The sequence below is a fragment of the Alnus glutinosa genome, chromosome 12, assembly GCF_958979055.1.
Source record: "Alnus glutinosa chromosome 12, dhAlnGlut1.1, whole genome shotgun sequence".
NCBI classification, from domain to species: domain Eukaryota; kingdom Viridiplantae; phylum Streptophyta; class Magnoliopsida; order Fagales; family Betulaceae; genus Alnus; species Alnus glutinosa.
The window spans coordinates 24,335,507-24,359,558 of record NC_084897.1 but is presented as its reverse complement, the minus strand read 5'-3'; the positions used below and the strand labels follow the sequence as shown (position 1 = coordinate 24,359,558).

The 24,052-nt window shown below is 36.4% G+C and overlaps 3 protein-coding genes across 3 annotated transcripts; all 3 read right to left on the bottom strand.

The window, feature by feature from the left end:
• Positions 1–2,232: 2,232 nt before the first annotated feature.
• On the bottom strand, positions 2,233–13,820 carry LOC133852454 (probable mannitol dehydrogenase). The gene is made up of 5 exons (XM_062289214.1): positions 13,595–13,820; positions 13,042–13,155; positions 3,122–3,635; positions 2,850–3,003; positions 2,233–2,662 (listed from the first exon to the last, which is right to left on the bottom strand). The coding sequence occupies exons 1-5, from the start codon at positions 13,690–13,692 to the stop codon at positions 2,457–2,459; spliced, it is 1,086 nt and encodes a 361-aa protein (XP_062145198.1). The 5' UTR covers positions 13,693–13,820; the 3' UTR covers positions 2,233–2,456.
• Positions 9,764–12,979, bottom strand: LOC133852455 (uncharacterized). The gene is made up of 3 exons (XM_062289216.1): positions 12,378–12,979; positions 10,739–11,169; positions 9,764–10,642 (listed from the first exon to the last, which is right to left on the bottom strand). Exons 2-3 carry the CDS (start codon positions 11,165–11,167, stop codon positions 10,058–10,060), a joined length of 1,014 nt encoding a protein of 337 aa, XP_062145200.1. The 5' UTR covers positions 11,168–11,169; positions 12,378–12,979; the 3' UTR covers positions 9,764–10,057.
• A 6,545-nt stretch (positions 13,821–20,365) lies between the features above and the next one.
• LOC133852453 (probable mannitol dehydrogenase) lies at positions 20,366–22,672 on the bottom strand. Its single transcript, XM_062289213.1, has 5 exons — positions 22,460–22,672; positions 22,209–22,322; positions 21,028–21,541; positions 20,772–20,925; positions 20,366–20,666 (listed from the first exon to the last, which is right to left on the bottom strand). Exons 1-5 carry the CDS (start codon positions 22,558–22,560, stop codon positions 20,458–20,460), a joined length of 1,092 nt encoding a protein of 363 aa, XP_062145197.1. The 5' UTR covers positions 22,561–22,672; the 3' UTR covers positions 20,366–20,457.
• Positions 22,673–24,052: the final 1,380 nt, after the last annotated feature.

Sequence of the window (24,052 nt, the reverse complement as noted above, 5' to 3'; positions counted from 1 at the left end):
GTAGATCTGGAACCAAAACCTTGCCACCGAAGACACGAGCGGCGGAAGCATCCCCTGGGGCCTTCTTTCAAATGATTTCCTGTCATCCAACAAATAAGAAACGGAAAAACCACTACACAAACCTCCCAAGTCCGCTAGGACTTGGAGGACCAAAACAGCCACCGCCAGATCTGAGACCGGGGGGACGAAAACCCATCGCCGAAACTAATCCGGGTGGAACAAAAACTCCCCAGTCATAGAGACTGGGAACCTCAAACCTCCATTGAGAAAACCCAAGGAGGACCGAAAGATCCCTTAGTCCAGGAAGACCAAGGGTACCAAAAAACTATGCCGGGGGGAGAGAGATCTCTCCTCGGCAACACCAACCCTTCCGCTCTCAGCCAATAATATGAGCCTCCCCAATGCCGGGTAATGACCTACACCGACATTCATATACATATGGATGTTGTTGACAGAAATTGAGCACAATTTTGCAAAGAAAAGTCCACGTGCGTTGTAGGCGAGTATCATTCGGGAATGGAATTGTAGGGGAGTATAATTTCGTAACAGTAAGCTTTAGGTCATTGTTGAGTGGCATGCACCGACCATCCCACTTTTGTCCAAACAAACCACTGCAACTCAAATTCAAATGTCATGAAGTGTATGATTTTTATACCGGAGATATTATTAACCTTTAGGCTGCCAACATACAGATACGTATGCCAAAAAAAATTAAGCTGAGTTTATTCTGACGTAATATATATATATATATATATATATATATTGAATTGTTTGATAGTTGATAGTAATCGGTACAATCGAAAACCATCGTCAAATCCAAAACTCTTTAATTTTTGTAAGATGATTTCTCATTTTTAAAATAATAAAGAATTTTTCGAGTTTAGTTTCTCTCTCTCTCACACGCGCTCTCTCTCAATTTATTTTCTGCCGTCACCGCTAGAATTTATCACTAGAATCTATCGTCAAATTTGATATTTCTCAGCGAGTGCCCGCTAACGACCCTCATGAGCTTGTGCTCACTAAACTGTAACGCCCCCAGATTGTTAGGATTAGGTTCATTTATTTACTTATTCAGAAACGGAAAGAATAATAATGTCTGTCAGAAAATTTAATTAACATGCTGAATTATTAAAGTAAAAGAAAATAGTTTTAATTCAAAACCTCAATAATTGCAAAAACGATTATCTTAAATAACATTTATGTTCGAAAGCATAAATAAAAACCCAATCAAAACATAAGTTCTATGCTAGTGCACTTATTACGGGGAATTCCATAAATTCCATACATTAATCTTAATTGACCATAACACACCTATGCACTTATTATGGGGAATTCCATAAATTCCATGCATTAATCTTAATTGACCATAACACACCTGGATCCGGCTTCGGTGCTGTAGTTAAACTACAGCACAATCTGCTGTAATAAAATTAAAGGCTCAGATTGAATTTAAGTCAAACTGTGTCGTTTTGAGTCTAAAACATATCAAGCAAACGTCTGACGCCGTAAGAAAATAAAAATCTCTCACTCAAACTTTCTCTCTCTAATCTGAACCTGATATCTGACGAAGCTCTCGTGACTCCCGTCCTTTTCTCTCTTGCTTGGTTTCTCTCTTAGGTAAACAAAACCAGGTGGTGCTTGAGGGCTTCTGAATCTCCTAACTTTTTTTTCAAACTTCTTGTTTTTTGAATGTAGTTCAAGCTTCCATATTTGAAAAGTTGTTAAACCCCTTGTTATTTGGGATGATGTTGTCAGGTTAGGGGTGAACTGTTGAAGCAGAGGAATTTACGTGCTAATCTTTGTAGGTTGACCTTGAGCTCCTCTGTCTATAATATTTGGAGGAATATAAATGAGCTAAGACATGGATCAACTTCCAAATCTGAAAGAGCGACTCTTGAAAAATATTTCTTGAGAAGTCATATCCAAAATTTTGAATAAAGGATGATTTCATAGAAATTAAGAAAATATTTATTTGTGCCTATTGCTGAAGAGCTGTTGGTTTAACTCTCTGTTTCTGTGGTGGTTTTTTTGTTTTGTTTGTAGATAGGTGAGTCTTGAGTTGTTTCAATTGGCTTTTGTTGTCATGGGTGGTTTCTCTTTTGGAGCCAGGTTTGTAGTCTCTGCAAGTTGATTTTGTGTTTTAGCCGTTTCTGTGGTAGTGCCTTTTCTTTTCTTACGGCGTCAACCGTTAGACATTTTCTTGATATGAAGCTCAGACACAAAACGACACGGTTTCACTTAAATTAGATCTGGACCTTTTATTTTTTTTACAGCATCTACTGTAGTTTTAAGTACAGCACTTAAGCCGGATCCAACACACCTATCTCCCAAGTTATGACGCTGCCCATGCCTCTAATAAAGGGAAAAGATCACAAGGCTCACAATATCCCACTAAATCTTAAAAATCCCAAACCAAAATATCCTTCAGAATCTTTTATTATCCCAAAATGCAGAATTCAAACGCTCGACTTCAATGAGTTCCCAATGTCGATGACAAAACGGTATCTCACATCTGCTTTCGAGAGGCGCTCCATGGCAGTGTTCACATAATCAATTGGGATAACCTCAATGTCAGCTGTTATGTTGTGTTTGGCTGCAAAATCAACCATTTCTTGTGTCTCCTTCATGCCTCCAATGCCACTACCACCTACCATCTTCCTTCCTGCATGTGATTCCATGATAATAGACAATCTCTGATCAGTTGAAATTCACAGGCAACAGCCATAAGAAGCTGCCGCCCAATAACAACGAAGAAGTGCATGCGACAAAGACAGCATGGATGTGAATCATGATCAATGCAAATCAGCACCTTCAAATGTCGTAATTGTTAAAGCCGTATGGTTGCTTACCCATTAGCAAAGGAAAGACTGGTAGCTCTAGTGGCTTCTCTGGCGCACCAACAATGACGAGCTTTCCATGTGACTTCAACAGGCCAATTAGAGGCAGGAGAGGATGCTTTGCCGAGACCGTATCAATGATACCATCCAATGTGCCCTGGGCAGCCTATACAATTGATAAAATCAGAAATTTAGATACAATACACATATCGGTAACTCGAATATATGATATACTTCAAAGTTCAGTTTTTGGATAAACGGTGATTTAATAAAGAACTCCTTACCTGCATCTGATCTTGGTCAGTGCTGACCAAAAACGAGTTGGCGCCAAGATGTTCCAAAGCTTCCTTCTCCTTCTTGGGTGAGGTACTGATCACTGTCACCTTAACCCCCATAGCTTTAGCGAACTTCACAGCCACATGGCCTAGCCCGCCAAGGCCAACCACACCCAATTGCATGCCAGGTTTGTCAAGTCCATAAAATCTCAACGGGCTGTACACAGTAATCCCAGCACAAAGGAGGGGAGCCCCAGCATCAAGCGGTAGGTTGTCTGGAATACGGACGACAAAGTGCTCGTCCGCAACCATGATGTCGGAGTAGCCACCATATGTTGTGGTCCCATCATAGTACTTGGCACCATAGGTGAGGATCAATTTTGGGCAGTAATTTTCAAGGTTGTTCGAGCAGTTATCGCAAGAGTGACAAGCTCCAACCATGCAGCCTACGCCAACGTTGTCTCCAACTTTGAATTTCTGTACCTTGCTCCCCACCTCTGTCACTACACCCACAAACTCATGCCTGCATTATCCATTAATTCAGTTGACATGATTTAGATATGGGATAATAAAAAGACTAGAAAGTGAAATCCATGCACTCCATTAATTCGTTGATAAGATTTTATGTAATGGACAAATAGCATGTAACCAAATATGAAATCAGAAACACACGGTAGGGCTGGTAACTTGAGTATTGTTGAGAGTACTGAAAAGGTTATAACATCTGTGAAATGACGCCATATATATATATATATATATATATATATATATATATATATATATATATATATATATATATATATATATATATATATATATATTTTGCAATGGAACATAAAAATAAAAGTAATTAATTTTGAGCATTTAGTGTTTTGAATCGTTTCTATTACTTTCGCTTTTTTACTAAAAAGCAAAAGGCAACCCTAAAAGACGACAAGAAGTTATCAGATTGAAAAAAAAAAAAAAAAAAGCCAAACTCTTTTATTCACATTACCAAACAACTTTCTTCACTTTTCTCTTAAAAAAATCAAAACTCATTTTACCTTTACAAGGGATGGAGCCAAATATTTTAATGGGAAGGGGTGAAGTAATATATATAAGCAAATTTTAAGTAAATTAAATATAACTCATTTTGATATTTTTATTATTCCCTTTAAATTAAAAATCAATAAGCATTTAAGCTATTTAATAATTCTTACCTTTATTCATTTTTTCTTTTTTAATTAACTCATTAACTCTACTTGGACCACTTTCCAAACCCCAACTTCCAAACTATCATTCACGAATATCATTCAAAGAGACAAAATTTAATTACAAATCACAATATGACAAATTGACAATAATTTTACTTTCACACTGTTTTTAAAGAGTTAAAACTTTCTCAAATTTTAAATACCACTTTAAACATTATTATAATTTATCAACAACACAAATTAGTCGCACAAATGACAAAAATAATCAATCACACTGTTCTCACGGTTCACGAGTCAATCGAGAGTGGAAGAGTGTACAAATTACAGTTTCTTTCGAGTCTTTTTTTCCTTAGTCAATATCGGTCTAGGTCTAAACCCTTTATTTCTCTTATTTTACATTTTGTCTGACTCTCTTTCTCTAGACTTTTCTTCTCTTCCAAGACTTGCTTTTCTAGACTCTTCTTCCGAATTATACAAAGGAAAAGGCAAAATAAATGATAAAAAAAGAGGACACAAACGACTCTTCCTCTTCTAAAAGACTAGGAGTATAGTATAGTAGGCAGGCGAGTCTCCAAACCTAGCCTAATCTAATAGGCATTCCAGGCCTGAAAACACCGATGCAACATGGTTTAATAGTGTAGGATGGCTCTTCTCAGAACTTCTTCACTCAATTATCAAGATTAGAGAACAACGCCAGCCCAGCCAGGCTGCCTCCGACCGAGAAGCAGATCCCAGCTTAGAAAGCGAGGCTGGTATTCGTTCAGAAGCAGGCCTCGAAACCCACATCAGCACTTCTGATCAGCTTAAACCCCCTGGAGCCCTTTTGTGAATACTTTGTTTGAACTGTGAGCCCTATTGTATCAACTTACTCAGCATCTCGATTAGGTGACCTGGTTGAATTTGGTCTCGAAGTAAAATCCAATCTTCCTCTTTAGTTTACCTTCACTTTTTCAGTTTTCGGTCTTTTTTTAAATTTTTTTTTTTTTTTTAAGAAATGGTTAGGGTGGGGGGATGGCCCCTATTGGCCCCCCCTCCCTCCATCTCTATCCTTTATATCATATCTAAAATGTAACGACAAAAAAAAAAAAAAAAAAAAAAAAAAAAACATTAATTACATTTGCGTTATTATTTCAAAAAAATTAATTAATTTGGAACTTTTCTAAAATCCTTATAAAATTTAGTTTCACCTAGTAACTAAGAAAATAAGACTTAATACTCATAAATATCTTTATAAACCATTTATTTTATGTGAGCTATTCATCTCTTCCTCAAATAAAACCAAAGTGTTACCAATAAAATCTTATTTTTCTCCAAAAGAAAAAAAAGTCAAACTTCTTTTTTCACATCACCAAACAATTTTCTCTATTTTTCTCTAAAAAATATAAATAAAAAAAATTCAAGACTCTTTTCATCTTTAAATTCTATCAATTAATTCTTATTACTATTCCAAAACAGAAAATAAAAAATAATAGTGGGTTGCCAAGTTCCAATCTGAATATTTACTTTTGAAATAATTAATGATGTAAGAGCACTTGTAGTGAACTCACCAAAGTTTAGTCAGATTTTGGCTAAAAAATGCACTTTAGTTATTTTAGCTACCCACTTTTCAAAGACATCAAATAACAAACTCTCTAAATATTCTCTATTTCAAATAAATACTATTTTTTATTGGTTTTAAAACAACCACTTCCAACCACTTTTAACTACCATGAAACCAAAATTTATTAAAATTTCAATGTCCATACAGCTCCAACGTCCAACGCCCATACATGCTCCAACGTCATTTTGTGAATTAATGACAATTGATGAGTATAGCTCCAACGCTCATATAAGCTTCAACGCTCATTTTACTCTTAAAGACAATTGATAATCCGTACAAAAATCAACACCATTTTATGCTAAGAATTAATGGAAGTAGTTGGATGTTTGGCTCTTAATGACAATTTAATGAGCTGAAAAATGAAAAACCAAAGCCCATACACGCATAGGAGTAATGGAAGCCCCTGGATGGTTTAATACCAACGTTCATACATGATAAGAAGTAATGGAAGTGGTTGGATGTTTGGCTCTTAATGACCATTAATGAATTAAAAAATGAAAAACCAAAGCCCATACATGCAAAGAAGTAATGGAAGTCCCTGGATGCTTTAATACCAACGTCCATACATGATAAGAAGTAATGGAAGTCCTGGATGCTTCAATACCAACGCCTATAATAATTAATTGAAGTGGTTGGAACTACAATTTCCAACGTTTGTTCACATGAAAATTCAACGCCCATCTTGCTTTATTTATAGTGCACAACCTTTTGTTCACTACATACTCAGAAAATTACATATTTTTCACTTTTGATCTTTGTTTTCTTTCTATGGATCGCTCTCTTTTTCAAAAAATGCTTCTTATTGAATCTGACTCTGATGAAGAGCTAGAGATAATTGCAAAACTTGCTATGGAAGAAGAAAAATCAACATTACATAGTCCTTCTAAACGGCGTCGCACATTCATCATGCGTGATCGCTTGCAAGCTGGAAAAGATCTTTTTCGCGACTATTTTGCTGAACAGCCATTATATCCTCACAAATATTTTCGAAGGAGGTTTCGGATGAGTCGTCGTCTTTTTTGCCGTATTCAAAACGCGGTTGAAGCTCACGATATTTATTTTGTCCAACGAAGAGATGGTTCCAAAAGACTCGGTTTTTCTTCCATTCAGAAGATTACTGCGGCACTTAGGATGCTTGCATATGGTGTTACCGCTGACTTTATGGATGAATACTTGAAGATTGGAGAGCCCACTGTATTAGAGAGTTTAAAAAAATTTGTTAAAGCGGTGATTTCAATTTTTTCAGAAGAATACTTAAGGTCACCCAACAATCAAGACATCGCTAGATTGTTAGCGGAAGGTGAAAAGCGTGGATTTCCAGGCATGTTGGGGAGCATTGATTGCATGCACTGGAAATGGAAGAACTGTCCAACTTCGTGGCAAGGTATGTATTCTGGTCATATCCACGAACCAACTATTATTTTGGAAGCAGTAGCTTCATATGATCTTTGGATATGGCATGCTTTTTTTGGGTTACCTGGGTCTCATAATGATATAAACGTGCTAGATAGATCTTTTTTATTTTCTGACCTTGCTCAAGGACGTGCTCCTCCTATTAACTACACAATTAATGATCATAACTATACAATGGGATATTACCTCGCTGATGGCATATATCCACAATGGGCAACATTTGTAAAAACAATTTCATCTCCCCAAGGGAATAGGAGAAAACATTTTGCTGCAGCCCAAGAGTCGGCAAGGAAGGATGTGGAGCGTGCCTTCGGAGTACTTCAAGCACGATTTGCAATAGTGCGTGGGCCTGCACGATTTTTTTACCCTGAAACGCTCAAAGACATTATGATAGCATGCGTAATTTTACATAATATGATTGTTGAAGATGAGCGGGATAACAATGGAGAAGAAGACTTCGAGTATGAACAATTCAACCAACCACTTGAACCAGTGACCTCTGGGCCTACAAATGACTTTAGGGAGTTCATTCAAAGTCATCATTGTATTAGAGATACGGAAACTCACTCTCAACTCCAGTTGGACCTTGTCGAGCACTTATGGCAACTACATAGTGAGGCATAAGAACTTGTTATGATCATTATTATTGGTTATTTAGACAAACTTTTGTTGTTTAGGATCTTCTCATGATCACTTTTGGTTTGTGTTAATGAATATGTACTAGTTTGCATGAGCAAATAGGTTTTCCCCTCTAGATTTCAATATCATATGTAAAACTAATTAATTATCGGTATGCTTTTCAATTTGCAAGTATATAGTTTCATGTCACAAGCACGGTTTAATGGTGAAGGCACTGACACGAAACAATTATTGCATTTGGTGCACACTTCATCACGAAGTTCCGCCTGTCCTTGAGTGTATAGATGCAACACATGCCCTATCAACAAGTCATGTGGTCAAAATGAAGGGTGAATCCTAATACATAAATTTTGTCCTTCACGATATGCGGATTTCGTAGTCAAATATGATAAGGAAAAAAAAAAAAAGAAGAAGAAAAAAGAAACACAAATATCAGTAAAGAGAAATGGACTGCAAGAGCATTTCATTCCTCTCCTATTTGATCTTATTGGTGCTGGCCATGGACTGCAAGTAAAGAGAAATGTATATAAATGAAGGAAAAGACAATAACTCATGCATAAACTACCAGAAGTCATGCAACAGCACAATTAAGTTCAAAATTGCATTTAGAAATATAAAAAATGAATTCCAGTTTGAATTTTAATCATATTGCTAGATAGAAATCCCATCATTGCTTAAATCGTGAATGATTAAGTGCTCTACCCAGAACCAAAAAATGAAAACACAAAGTACAAGGATCAATCCTCTGTCAATCATATTATAGCTCTGTACAACAAAGACCAATATGGCAGGAATATCTATACTGGAAAAGGATTCTCTGCAACCAACTGCAATGCAATTCCATCCAGAACATAATTATAAAAGGAATTGCAACACCACCAATAACTGAAATGGAAGAAAAACTCAGTATTTTCAATATGCATTCCAAACTTAACCTGAGAAACAACCTAACTAGAGCTTTCTTTGTGAACAACCACAACCTGAGGTAAGGTTGGGTTATGAGACATTTGCTCAACTATATGGGTTGAACTCAAGCTAGGCTTCAACCCAATTCAACCCCAAAGTTGCAGCTCAATGCACCAAAAGAACTCTGACAACCCATACCAACCCACCTATGAAGCTATAATGAAACCCAATCTTAGAAAATCACTGCAAACCAGGGCACAAAGCTATAATGCTAGAGTCAATCAGAGGCAAACCACCACCAGAAGCAAATCTACAGTGTTTCTACATGCAATTAGCCCATCACCAACCAAAAAGTAAGATGGTTTATAATTATCATTTACCTAGTAGACAAACAATACAAAACAAAGGCAGTATTTCTTTTCCAAAGCAAGAAAGCTCAAGTCGGGACCTAGTAATTATAATTATCTTTTCCAAAGCAAGAAAGCAACAAAGGCAGTAATTATCATTTACCTAGTAGACAAATAAATATCTTTTGTCCTCCACCATATGCCAGGACCTTCAAAGATAGTTTTGAATCACAAAATGTTTCTATGTCTTCAATGAACTCAAAATTTACCAATATCAGTGAACACTTTCAAGGACAGTCACATAGTTATCCATCGAAATTTTTCCTGTTCTCAAGCAGATTTTGCGAAATCAATGATAAGCACGCACAAGCAAAAATCAATAACACCAAACTTTTTATGAAGAGTTGCTTATTATTCTAGAATGCAAAATCAGTAAATGATGCAGGTTTCATAATTCGTATCATCTCGGACAGTTGATTCACACCAAAAACTGTTTTAGGCAGAATCGATATCATATTTAAGAAGTACTTTAAGCAGGACTAGTATCACAGTATTAAGGGTTGGTGTAAGAGAACACCAAGTTAAGACAATATTTTCATTATCAAAAAGACTATGTTTTTTGGCCTTCAGCATAAGAGAACACCAAGTTAGTTACAAGGGCTACAAGATACACAAGCGGCTAGAGGCAAAATAAAACATCAAGATCCACCTATGCAAGGCATCATGACTTTCAGTAGCTACAAAATTAAACCTCTAGGGCGCACTAGCAAAATAGAATAGAACTTAAACTAAAACTAGTGCCTTCAAAAGTAAAGAGCTAACAAAAAATAGAGTGAAATTTTGGCCTTCAAAGATTGCCAATTTGACGTTCAAGAATTGCCTTTTTGCGTCGACGAACATATTCTTGCCCATCTTCATCTAAACCACTTGAATCCATGAACATAAACTCTTTTTCCTCTCTCTCTTCTTTCAACCGAAGCGCTTTTTCTCTCAAGCGTAAATCTCCATCTCTAAGGCGGACTTCATCTTGCTTAAGGCGCACTTCCTCTTTCTTAAGAAGAAACATTTCTTTGTCCAACTCACGTGCTTCCTCAAATAGTCTTGTTTTCTTCTTCTTATCTTCATTTATGTCATTCAATATCACAACAACGCCTGGATTCGTTTTCTCGGTACTCTTTCGTTTGTTCTTCTCGGCTTTCCGGCCAATTGGTCGCTCCAAGTTTATAAAAGCTTCGGGTGAGGCCTCGTCTTCCTCTAGATTTATTGAATCTTGAGTATTAGTACGAGCTTTCACAACAGATTTTTTCTTTGGTTTTGTAGTAGTTTCTTTATGAGCCAACCATTTTGGATGAAACCTCAACAATAACCAACAATGTTCAAAGTGAAATGTTGTCCCTTGAAACTCGTGATACATGAGTTTTGCCTTCCCAATCTGAAAAAATTAAAAAAATTTAACCTAATTAGAATCTTTTGGAATAAATAGAACATATTCCAAAAATATTGATAAGTAGTCATAATTAGAACATACCTTATCTTGCTCATTCATACCACTTTGGGGCCTTAATTCAACTTGGGCTAAGTAACCACAAAACTTATTTACCGCTTGTTGAATCACAGACCACCTATTCATTAAAGAGTTCGGAGTACGGTTCGAATTAAAGGTCTTGTGCCCATGAAAGTACTCCCAAATTCTACCCCAATATTTCTTATGTTTTTGTTCATTTCCTTGAACCGCATCCATGGTAATTTCAATCCACGAAGATATTAGCATATTGTCTTCGTCCATGTTGAAGTTGCCACCCCGTAATGGTTTTTTAACAATGACTTCAACCTCCTCCTCCATTTGGGGTGAAGGCTCTTCGTGTTCAAACATTGTGCTTGTAGTTTCTATGAAAATGTCATCAACACTATCAACACTAAGAAGATTGGTGAAGTACGGGACTTGGTTTGAATCCATCCCTAAAATCAAACATCCATGGATCACAAACAGATTTTATGGTCTCATAAAGTAACCAAATTGCAACAGATATTGATAAACATCCACCATCAGCCATGAACAAAATAAATCACACTTAAGTTTACTAGATTCAAAATAAAGTGAAGGCCAAAATTTGTAGAATTGCAGCATTGTCTTTCTTAACTTTTAGTATCAATCAAAGAAGCCAAACCAGTCTTCTTAGCACTAATTGTACTTTGAACTTCTTTTTGTTCGGAGGGATGGTTCAAACCCCTTACATTCCAAACAAGCATGTTCATGAATGAGGTGAGAAGCCCCTCATCAATCACTCCTACTCCTCCTCCTCCAATTTTGCTTTCCCTTTATCAACTGGGCAGGATGGTGTACGATCCATCTCTTCATCCAATAAAAGTTGGAGAGCCTCATTTGATATGATGATTTCACTATCATCATACTTCTTGCCCTTAGCCTGAGCCAATAGCTAAAAAGAGTTGGTCCAATGCTTGCTGTTATCAACAGCAGCATTTCGGGACTTTGGAGTTCTCTTGAACCTACTCACCACAGTCAACTGATCAGCACTAGAAGAACCCGGTTTATCATTCCCACCCTATTTAGGAAGGACCTTAGGGGCAGCTCTTGCCTGAACTTTTGGAACAGGTCCTGTTTGAGCTGGTTACTTCCTACGAGGAAGCCAAACAGCTTTCTCAATCTTAGTACAAGTGTGAGTAGCATGCCCAAAAGTGTTACACTTCTTACACTTTATTGGCAGCCATGGATACTCAATTCCGACTTTGGTTACACCTCCATTTATTCCTATAATCTCTCTTTCTTTTGGAAAGTCAGAGTCAACATCGACTTCCACCAAAAAACAAGCAAATCCAATCCTAAGCTACTCTTCTGTTACCGAGTCAGCACAAATAGGCACACCACATTCACCAAATTGGCAAAGACAGAGAGAGTAGCAACACCAACATTCCAATGAAACAAATATATCCAAGAAACCCATAACCAAAACCCAGTAAATCATTTGTAACCCCTTCAACCACAAAGTTTCTGTTGATGGAGACAAAATTAACTAAAAATTATCACGCAACTCAGCCACAGACAAGAGGAAGAGAGATTCAAAACCCACACACTAAAATCAAAATATGAGATTCAAAATCAAAACCCATAAACCAAATCAAACCAAACCCATAAAAGCAAAACAAACCTGGGATTCAAAAGCTTGCAGAGGTGATTTGTGAGAAAAGGTGCGAAGGAGCTCCAATTTTCGCTTCAGGAGATCGAGAGCGCGGGAAGGGTAATAAACAAATGAAAAGTAAGAAGAGACGAGAGGAAATCGGCTCAGCAGAGCAGACGAGCCAAATCGGCACTCACCAAATTTCCTGTAGCAGAGACGAGTTCGTTGCAGACAGGAAATGGATGAAGCTCGTCTGATTTTCACGATTTCGTCTCTTTGGTGAGTTCACTACAAGTGCTCTAAGTCTCTAGAGTCATCGATCTGTCGCACACAACTGGTACACGAAACAAACATCTGACTCTGCAACGCGTGAGCCTAGCTAGCTTAGCTCTCTATATCTCAGAAAGCGACAGGCTAGAGAAAATTGAATTCGAAGAGCAGTGAGCTGAAGAAAAAGAAAAAGGTTCAGTGTATGGTTCTCAAACGTCCATTTGTGTGGCTCTAAAAGCAGCCTCAGATGGTGTTGAACAAAACTCTATCAATATGTATGATCAGTAACTTTCATCAGAATCATCACAAACCAGTCAGTCAAGGGCAGCATTTTCCCAAATAATAATAATAATAAGCAATTAGAACACAAAAAAAAAAAAAAAAAATAGTATATACTTCTGTACGTGGTTTCTGGAAAACATACCCAGGTATAAGGGGGTAAAAGGACGTGCCCCATTCATTCTTGAGCGAGTGAAGGTCCGAGTGGCATATCCCACAGTAAAGAACTTTGAATGTTACGTCCTTGTCTCCGGTTGCCCTGCACGCATTCCATTTTGAAAAGCACAGATCATAGTCAATATATAGTTGTTGATCAATCACCATTCACCAGCGCCAAATTGTCAATCGATGCATGAATTTAATTAAGCCTAACTCGTTTCCAATCAAATGAACCCGAAAGTCTCTAATTTCATAATCATGTGGATTAACAACATCTTGAATCAGATTTTATTTTTGATTTGCCTTTAGAAAGTAGAAGAAAAATGAAGAACATGTGTAACAGATTGCGTATACATTTCAAACATTTTCCATTCCAACCCGTTTTATTTTTCAAGAACCAAAGTTTTAGATCAAACGAAAACCAATCAAGCAAAGAAATTCAATTAATAAAAGTTTTCCCCTCCGGTCCAATTAATGCTCTTTATTTTTCTTGAAATAAAATTCTAGATTGAAACAAAAACGAATGAGAGAAAGAGCACCTTCTCGAGAATTTGAAGGGGGAGAGGACTCCGGAAGAATCCCTGGCAGCCCATCCAAATGCCTTAATGGGGTGCTCTTGCTCTGGTGATTTCGCCATTAATCCTATTCCTCTCTTTTATCGCACGTTGAAAGCAACTATAAAGAAACAAACAATCGGAATAGTAACAAAAATGGAGTGATTAAAAGTAAGTGCAGAAAATGATTTGTGTTTCGTGGTGTGTAGGGCACGAGGGTGTGTGATTTTACAGCTTTATATAAAGAGTGGGATTTACTATTTGGGTAGCTGACGTATTCGGTGAGCTCATGAGATGGCCGCCACAGTTCCTGTTTCTGTTCCTGTTCCTGTTACGTTTTTTTGGAACTCTCTAGAGGGCATTTTCAGTTGGAGGTATTTTACCTAATCAAAACTATTTTTTATTTTATCTATTTATTTTTTTCATATCAATTTCAGAGGATTTTTTATTTTATTTAAATGTTATTTAAGTATTATTCTCAGAGAGAGTGAGAGACAAAATATATTTTATTTACAATATTTTAATGGTATAATTTAATTCATTTTTTTTTTTTTTAACTTCAATTTGAGAAATGATTGAGGGGACCTTTAACCGGCCCCCCTCCCCCCTTTTGAGTAAACAATGCCATTTTATTTACATGTTTTGCAAATTTGCAATAAAATGACATTGTTTACTCAAAAGAGGGGGAGGCGGGGGGAAGGGGGCCGATTAAAGGTCTCCCTCAATCATGTCTCCTTCGGTCCATATAAAAAAATAGTGTGCAAAGTAAGACATTAATTCTAAGGAAAATGATTTTTTTACATCACATTACCATATATCAATCTTACACCAAGACATATAGGGTGTGAGATCCATGTATGTAGGTCTCATATATATGGGTTTTATATACATGGGCCTCACACCTAATGTGTCTTGGTGTAGGATTGATGTAGGGTAATGTGATGTAGAAATAACACATCCCTAACCCTAATAACAATTGGCAAATTGAATGACGACCAACCGAACACTCATAAAAACTAAAGAAAAGAGATATCTAAGTAGTTACGAAACATTATAATAAATAATGTGTGTTGTAAACAAAGTGTGTGTTAAACAAATTTTATTTTATTTTTTATTTTTAAAAAAAAATGAATACAACAAGCATTACCCTTTGCTAATATACTCAACTTGGAATAAAAATCTAAATGGAAACCAATTTAATATTTGTGAAATTCTCGTTGTTTTTTTATTTTTTTTATATATAGATACTTTGAAACAAACATATAGGGAAAGCAAGAAAACTAGGTGGAAAGACTCCTGCCATCACTAAGGATGGAGAGGGGGTCTTTACCACTTACAATAGGAAGTGAAGAAAAAGGAAGGGGAGAACTGGGAATGTTACCAGAAAAAGATCTGGTTGCGGCCCAACGTGCCACATGGTGGGCACAGAAATTTGCACTTCTAGAAATTTTGTGAGCTTTCCAAGAGGAAGAGGCTGAGATGGAGCCAACTGTGTTCATGATGAGAGAAGAGATCCTCCAATCTTGAGTGATAGACGGATTATGTAAAGCAGAAATGACAACTTGTGAATCACCTTTCTAAATAAAAAGATCAAGATGATGAGATGAAGCCATTGAGACAGCTAACTTTGCAGCAAGGGCTTCTTCATAATTTGGTTGACAAGGGGGGGAGAGCAAAGAAGCCATATGAATAATTTTTCCATGTGAATTGCGACAGACCACAGCTTGAATTGAGAAGGAGCCTCTGGTAGCTGTATCAAAATTAATTTTCACCAAGGGATGTGGAGGAGGCTGCCATTTCTCCATAACAATGGGAAGAAAAGGATGCCCAGCATTGAAGTGCTCCATAGTAACCTTATTGATATGCTGAGAGATAAGGTGAACATCAATGCTGATTCCTTCATGATGAAATTTATTTCTGTAAAACCACAGGAGATCACAAGCCATTGCTGCAAAGATCTGAAATTTATGATGATCCATTGGAGGAATATGCAGAGAAGTCCCTGGAGAAATAATCTGTTGAACCCAATGTGCCATAGTGCTGAAGTTGAAGGATGAAGAATCTAGAGGCCAAAAGGAATTTCGCCACACAAAGCGGGCAATAATACAGTTGAAAAATAAGTGATGTAGAGAATCATCACCAATTTTACAAAGTGAACAAACTGGTAATCTATTAGGGAAAGGTAATATGGAATTAATTCTGGAGGTTGTGGGAAGGATATTCCAGGCAACTTTCCACAAGAAAAATCTCAGCCTATCATTTAGTTTTAATTTCCAAAGATGTTTCCCAAAGGGTTGAGAAGAAATGACAATCAACTCAGGATGATTAGTAGTTAGGATAGAAAGATAAGCTGAGCTAATTGAAAATTTCCTTGAATTAGCAGGAGTCCAGATATAATTAGATGCGGAAGAAGGATATATCTGAATTTTGAGAATTTCTTGTGCCGAAAGATCGTCAAACAGGGACAGAATTTTAGAAATATTCCACATAGATGATCCTGGAATTAAAAGATCTGAAATAAACAAAGAAATTTTGGACTAGGTCTGAAATTTGGTAAGGTAGGAATCCAAGAAGTGGTCCATATAGGGAAGTGAGAATTGATAGAAACATGTAGACATGCTCCAGAGGTGAGAAGTGACTTGCAATGAAGAATACATTTCCATAACCAAGAAGCATTAGACACCACTGGCGAAGATAAGAAGGTTCCATAATAAATATATTTCTCCCGAAGCTGATTAACCCAAAGACAATCAAGATTGGATAAAAGCTTCCAACCAAGTTTTGTAACCAGAGCTAGATTGACATCATACATATTGCGAATACCCAAGCCTCCTAGATGACGAGGAATGCAAATAGAGCGCCAAGATTTGAGCGAGAGATTACGAGATTTCCCTTTAGGAAATCCCCACAAAAATCCTTTGAAAGATTTATCCAAAGCTGTACAGAAAGATTTTGGAAGAAGGAAGGTACTCATTGTGTATGAAGGGATGGAAGAAGCAGTAGCTTTGATGAGTACAGTCCTACTGGCTTGAGATAAAGTTTTGGCTCGCCAGCCTTCAATTTTCCCGAGCACTCTTGTCAAGATATCTTGGAAAGCCTCCTTTTTTGATTTCCCAATGAACAGAGGAAGTCCCAGATATTTAGCTGTTGCTGAAGTAGCTTTAAAAGGAAGAATGCCTTTGATACTGTTGATGGGCGAAGCTGTAGTATTTTTACTGAACAGTATCAAAGATTTAGTAGTATCCTATTCTTTTTCAAAAAGAAAAGAAAAAAAAAAAGCTTTTATCTATATTCTTTTTCTTTTTTCGTTGTTGGCTCTTGCCTATCAAAACTTGCTGTTGTGGTGGGTGCATGTTGTTGTCAAAAAGACTTTACTTAACAATTCCATTTCCACATTTTTCTGTCAAATTGTAAGGAAATGACAACCATTATTGCCAACCAAAATCAATATAAAAATTTGGGTTCAATATTATTTAACTCTCTAAACTAATTGTCATTTTTTTTTTTTTATGAAGTATCACGAACTAATAAATGTCATGATTTGGTCGTTTAAATTGTTAATCTGTTATTATTTAGTCTTATCTATTAGTCTTGACCGTTATGTTCGATTGGAAATTAAATTTGACCAAAATGTTCCGAAAATACAATAATTTTGACTATTGAAAAACCAAAATTACCCTTTATTTTTTTTATATATTTTTTTTAAAAAAAAGTTGACATTAACAATAAAGTGGTAGTTTGATGGCGATATGTATACTTTTTCCTAAAAAAATTAATAATTTGTTAATGTAATTTTTTTTTCTACTAATTAATAAATAAAAAGGCTAATTTTTGGTTTTACAATTGTCAAAATAAGAGTATTTTAGGAATGTTTTTGTCAAATTTGAATTTCCATTTAACATAACGGTTAAGACTAAAGATGTGGGTAAGTTACAACAAATTGATAATTTAAAAAGTCAAAACATGACACTTGTCAATTTTTTATGTTTTATAAAAAAATTATCTAAATAATAATTAACCCAAAAATAAATTTGTTGCCATGTCATCTTCAAGAAAGTGCAGACTCGGTGACTGGCCACCGAAAATTGTTCAACAATTTGTTTTCCTCTGTTGCCATTGTTTAACTAGCATGCTTCCATTGCAGTTGAAGAAAGAATAAAAAGAGATCAATTTAAGAAATATGAATTGACAATAGTTGAATTGTAAATAGGGATAATTGCATTATTGGTCTTTTTAGGGTTGGCTTAAATTACGAATCATTCATTGTGGTACAAAGAGTTTATAGAGGGTCATTGTGGTAAACTATAATTACAAATCACTCTCTTAACACGTTTTTTGTTCACCAAGTCAACAGAGTCCGTTAGTAGATTGCAATACAAATGATATTTAGAGGTTGTCTCACTATTTATATGACAAAGCAAACTAACGGATTATATTAATTTGGTGGACGGAAAACTGGTTCAGGGAGTGATTCGTAATTATAGTTTACCACAATGACCCTCCATGAATTTTTTGTACCACAGAGAGTGATTCGTAATTTAGGCCAACTTTAAGGACCAGTGGTACAATTATCCATCGTAAATAAGTAAATAGTTTGGGCATGTTTGGATAATACTTGTTTTTATTATTATTATATTTTATTATTTTTCAACATGTTTGAGTTGTTTTTTTGAGTTAAAATCCTACTAAAATTTTATTCATTTTTTTTTAAAAAAAATTTTATCTCAAGTTTTTTAAACTATCCAAACATAATTTCAGAACAAAATTTTTTTCAATATTCACAATTTTAAATATATTAAAAAAAAAAAAAATCACACAGCAAAACGAATTCAAACATTCAGTTGCAAGACAAGTTTTTGCGATGCACAATAAACACGAACTTATAGTTTGTAACTGTACAAGATAATAGTTTTTGACACAAATATCAAAAAGGACCGACACCATTTTTATTTATTTATTAATTTTTTTTTAAACAAGTAGCATGTGCTATGATACATTACTGAAAAAGTCCGAAGGCTTACATATTGAGACAAGAGGTACAAGACCCTTGAACTCTAAGTCAGAAGAATCTGACTTAAAAATAGCTGCCTATGCAGAACACAAATCTTACAAGAATAAACATTTGAGCCTCCCTTTACAACAACGCTCACTCTCAAAAATAAAAGGGGGCCGATCTAGCAACAAGCCAACCAATATTCCCATTAAAACAAGGGTATTGCAATGGCAGATTGTATCGTAGACACAAAAAGAATACACACACAACAGACAGAAACACCCAATCCAAGTCTGAAGCAGAGAGGCAGAGGCAGTCCTCGTCAGACGACAGCGCGTGTGGGACACGCGCCGCCATTGACAACCCCCAAACAGCAGATTGGTTGTCCTAAACCCCAGAAACCACCGTACATGGCTTGAAAAATTGGAACATGACCCACACGCGCGGCCCAGGGAACAAAGCTCCATGGCGCGTGAAAGCCACACGCCATGCTCCGACGATTGGCACGACCACTGCTTTCGGCGGCTAGAGCAAAGAACAACGGACAATGCTGCTGGGCAGCGCGTGTTTACCAGAAATCAACGAGGATGCGTAGATCTGGCTTCAAAAAATAAAAAAAAGTGAAGGTTCGGCCAGAGAACCACTGTCGATGAAACAGCACAGAGCAGTCTCTCTCCCAATTGGTCGGCTTGAACTTAAGTCTTCATGCCTGAATCAAAAGAAATAAACTAGAAGAAAAACAAAGAAGCAACAACCACCATAGCCCAAACAAAGACTAGGGGAAAACAGCCGTCACCGGAACTACCGGGGGGAACAAAACTCCACAATCCAAATGACTGGGAGAAAACCTAACCTCCATTGGTACACACTATGGAGGAGCAAAATCACTCCATAGCCCGAGAGGGCTAAGAGAAAGCGCTTACCGGGAGGAGGGAGGCGTGAAGCCACCCTCCCATGGCGACAAACTTAAACGAACGGCTTTCTCTCTCACAGTGAAAAAACGAGAGCTTCTTTCTCCTCAAAAGTATGGTTTATTAAGCATTACTCAACGGGAAATGCTGGATGGGGGACACTCATCCGTCCTCCATCACCCATATATAATAAAAAAATAAATTTTTATTAAAAAAGTTGGCTTTGATGGGACATCAAAGCCAATTTTTTAATAAAAAATTATTTTTTTATAATAAAATGCTCACAGGGGACAGATGAGCGTCCCCTGTGTAGCAAGTCTCTTACTCAACACAATTCGTTCTAAAAGACTTGAAATATTGGGTTGGTGGATGAATTTAGGCCACAACGGTCCCTTCGACAGCATCACTCTTCACAGCATTCCCTTGTCTCAGCTCTTTTCCCGGCGGCTGCACGTTGGCACCATCTCACACGCAATTAGTTTCTGCCCCATGCATAAAACGCTTCTCGGTCAGTTTCTCTCACTTCAGCCTTGAAGAAATGTAGGATGATCGACGAAATGTGGCACTTCTCCCACGCCACGTGTTCTTTTCTTTTCTCACTTTTTTGATGGGTGTATGAAAAGTCAAAGTTGTTTTCAATTGTTGTACGTAACCGCCTTGTTTTTCACACCGACTGAATAGCCGTAAACGACTAGGAACTCAATTAACTCATGGAAGCTCTTTTATTTAATTAGAATTTTGCTATATTAAATTGATTTTTTTTAAAAATTTGGGGCAATAATTAGAAAAATAATAAAAATTTAAGGAGTTAAGCGAAGATGTGCATGTAAGGGTGCGCAAATAATCTTATAATGGTAGGAATGTTCCAACTTTTCATTTTACTGAAGGTTATTCGAATTGAAAGTACAAAAGTAGATAAATTTTTTTAATTTTTTTTTGGGTCTTCAAGGCTTGGTAGCAGCCAACGTGTTTCCAACGTCGATTACAAATCGGTACCGAACATCACCCTTAGCAAGGCGCTCCATTGCCGTGTTCACGTACTCCATCGAAATAACCTCAATGTCCGCCGTGATGTTATGTTTTGCCGCAAAGTCAATCATCTCTTGTGTCTCCTTCATTCCGCCCAAAGCACTCCCCACAACCATCTTCCTTCCTGTTTTCACAAATACTTTTAAATCAATAAAATAAAAGAGGAATCTAACATAAATATATATATAACGATGACAAAATTTGTCATTTGTCTTGTATATGAAATTACCCAAAAGCAGAGGAAAGACTGGTAGCTCGAGCGGCTTGTCCGGCGCACCCAGCAAAACAAGTTTTCCATGGGACTTCAACAGACCTATTAATGGCAAAATTGGGTGCACAGCAGATACCGTATCGATGATACCATCCATTGTGTTCATGGCAGCCTGCACGAATTTAATACGTAATCAAAATTACGAACCCAATCTTTGGAAACGCATACAGGAAATAGCATCAATCACAGAAATTGCAAAACAAGAGAAATTTACCTGCATTTGTTCTTGGTCACGGCTAATTAAAAATGAGTCAGCACCAAAATGTTCCAAGGCTTCGTCCTTCTTGGTAATGGAGCTGCTAATTACCGTCACTTTGACCCCAAAAGCCTTTGCAAATTTAACAGCGAGATGGCCAAGGCCACCCAGGCCGACAATCCCAATATGCTTACCCGGCTCGACAAGACCAAAATATTTTAGGGGACTGTAAACTGTGATTCCAGCACATAGGAGTGGAGCTCCGGCGTCAAGTGGCATGTTTTCGGGGAAGCGAACGATGTAGCGCTCGTTAGCTACCATTGTGTCTGAGTAGCCTCCATATGTGATTGTTTTGTCGTGGTAAACGGAATTGTAGGTGAACAACATTTCTGAACAATAAACTTCAAGGTCATTGTTGCAGTTCTCGCAGGAGTGGCATGCACCGACGATGAATCCAACACCCACTTTCTCTCCCACTTTAACTTTCTTCACCTTGCTCCCCACTTCTGTGACTTCTCCAACGATTTCGTGCCTGCAAGTCAAAATTTTAATTAACAAAAGCTTTTTCTAATTAACGGAGATGCAAAGAAACTCGTAATTTTTCTTTAATAAAAATGTCCGCTTAATTTCAATAATAAAATAAAAAGATAAGGACATAATAAAGAGACCCGGCCATTATGGGTCGTCCAACATAAAAGGGTCGGTTGTATACTAGGTTGACCGTGAACATCAGATACTTTTTTTTATTTTTTGTTCACTAAATTAAATAAATAAAATTAATTTTAACTTCAATGTGCAATTTGTAAATTAAGTCAACTAAGAGATTTTCAAAATAATTTTAATATTAGATATAACGATTTGTAATTTAAACTAACTACAAGGATCAATAATACAATTTTTTCTTAAATAAGTTTGTATTGGTTCCCATTTAATAATAAAGACGACAATGGTACTTTAGTGGACTCTTAAAACTAAAATTATTGAGAAATGTAAAATAAGTTTATTTATCTCAAAATCATGAACACTTGAATATTGGTCGCATTTACAATAAGAATTTTTTTTTTATGAATTGTCTGCACTTAAATATATGCAACTACGGCAAGGCCCATAATTTTATTTATTTTTTATTTTTTTTTAAAAAAAGAAAAACAAATCTAATCGATCCTGGATTTTAGAATATTGAAGTGAAAAGTGCGTACCCAGGAACAATAGGGTAAGTTGAGATGCCCCAATCGTTCTTGATGCTGTGAAGGTCGCTGTGACAGATTCCACAATACAACACCTTAAACCTTACATCATCATCGTTTGTTGCCCTGCATATATATATACATATATAAACAAAAATCATTTATATTATCGTCATCGTCATCGCAGTTGTACTGGTAGTGATTTTGTAATAGTAAATATTTATTAACGCAAGATAATAAATTAAAATGGAGACTTTAATTACCTTCGAGAGAAGTTGAACGGAGAGAGATGGCCAGACTGGTCTGTAGCAGCCCAGCCAAAGGCCTTCACCGGGTGTTCTTCTGCTGGTGCCTTTGTGATCATATTGAGATCGAGAGAGTTTTAGCGTTAAGAGAACTGAGTGTGTTGCTTGCTTGAACTAGATGGAGAGAAAAAGGAATATGGATTTGCTGGTCTAGCTTGAGTCGTCTCTTGATGAAGATGTGCTTTATATAGAAAAAAACAGAAGGAAAAAGCAAAGAAGAGATGGCGAAATAGCTAGTGTAAACGGTAGGTGGTACGTGGTCGGTGGTCACAACTCGATCCGAGCATGTAACTTCATTTTCAATATTAAACGACATGGTCCACAGCTCCTTTGGCCATGACTTATTAAAATAGAGGGGATGCCAAATTGCCAATAATTTAGTATTTAGTATACCTGGTGTACGTCTGGTGAGAACGGGCTGTGTTTCAGCCTTTCAGGCTTTGTCTGGAGTGATCCAGTTGTAACAGATTCTTAAGTGGGAAAAGATCCTTTCACTGTGCACAATCACAAACATTAGTAGGACCATGTGAGTGGGTGGATCCCACCAAACCTCAAACAAGACCACCACACTATCCAGTCATCATTATCAGTTGATGCCATTTATTTATTTATCTTTCATTTCTTATAGGATCTTTAATCTTCTCTTCGAGTAGGTTAAGAAGCAGGAAAGATACAATCTTGTAATCCTTTTCCCACATTCAATTAGAAAAAAAAAAAAAAAAAAAAAAAATCTAATATGCCAAGATTAGTATATATTAATTGGTCAAAGTCATTTCATAGTATTAGAGGAAGCTCTTTCTCTTATAACTTATAATAAGCCCAACGCAACAATCTTGTTTTTGTCGTTAGTGAAGATTGCTAGCTCCCAGGAAAATACTCAACAACTTCGTCCAACAATCATGTTTTTGGCGTTGAATGAATGACCTGCATGAGAAGATACTTAACAACTTCGTTCATCTATATAAAAAAAAACCAACTTCGTTTAATTTAATCGTTTTTTTCTTCATGGTTGTCTATCTCTAGACATCTTCTGCGCATTTTCTCATTTTAATTAATTTGAAACATTGATTTTAAATTGAAATTAACAAATATAATGAATGACATGTACATTGTACGTACGTACGTGATGTTAATGATACATAAATTAAGGTACATATTAAGTCAAAGTATGCTCCACCAATCTTGTTTTTGACGTTGATATATGAGTGAGTGGCCCTGAGAAGATACCTAATATTTAATTAATCGTTTTTGTCACTGTCTATAGATAATAGATATCTTCTGTGCAGTTTCTCATTTTAAATATTTATTTTAAATTGAAATTAACAAATATAATAATTGATTGCGATCGATGATGTTAATGATATATATATATATAGAGGTTCATATTTGGACAAGTATATATATAAAATATTTAGTGTGATTAGGGTAGTTAAAGCAAGCTGGCCGCTCTCGTACAAGCTTTAGTTTGGTTTAGATAAACCCAGTTAATTTCACTCGGTTAATATTTGTGAAAACTACTCGTATAATGTGCGATTTAAAAAAGTGATTTTT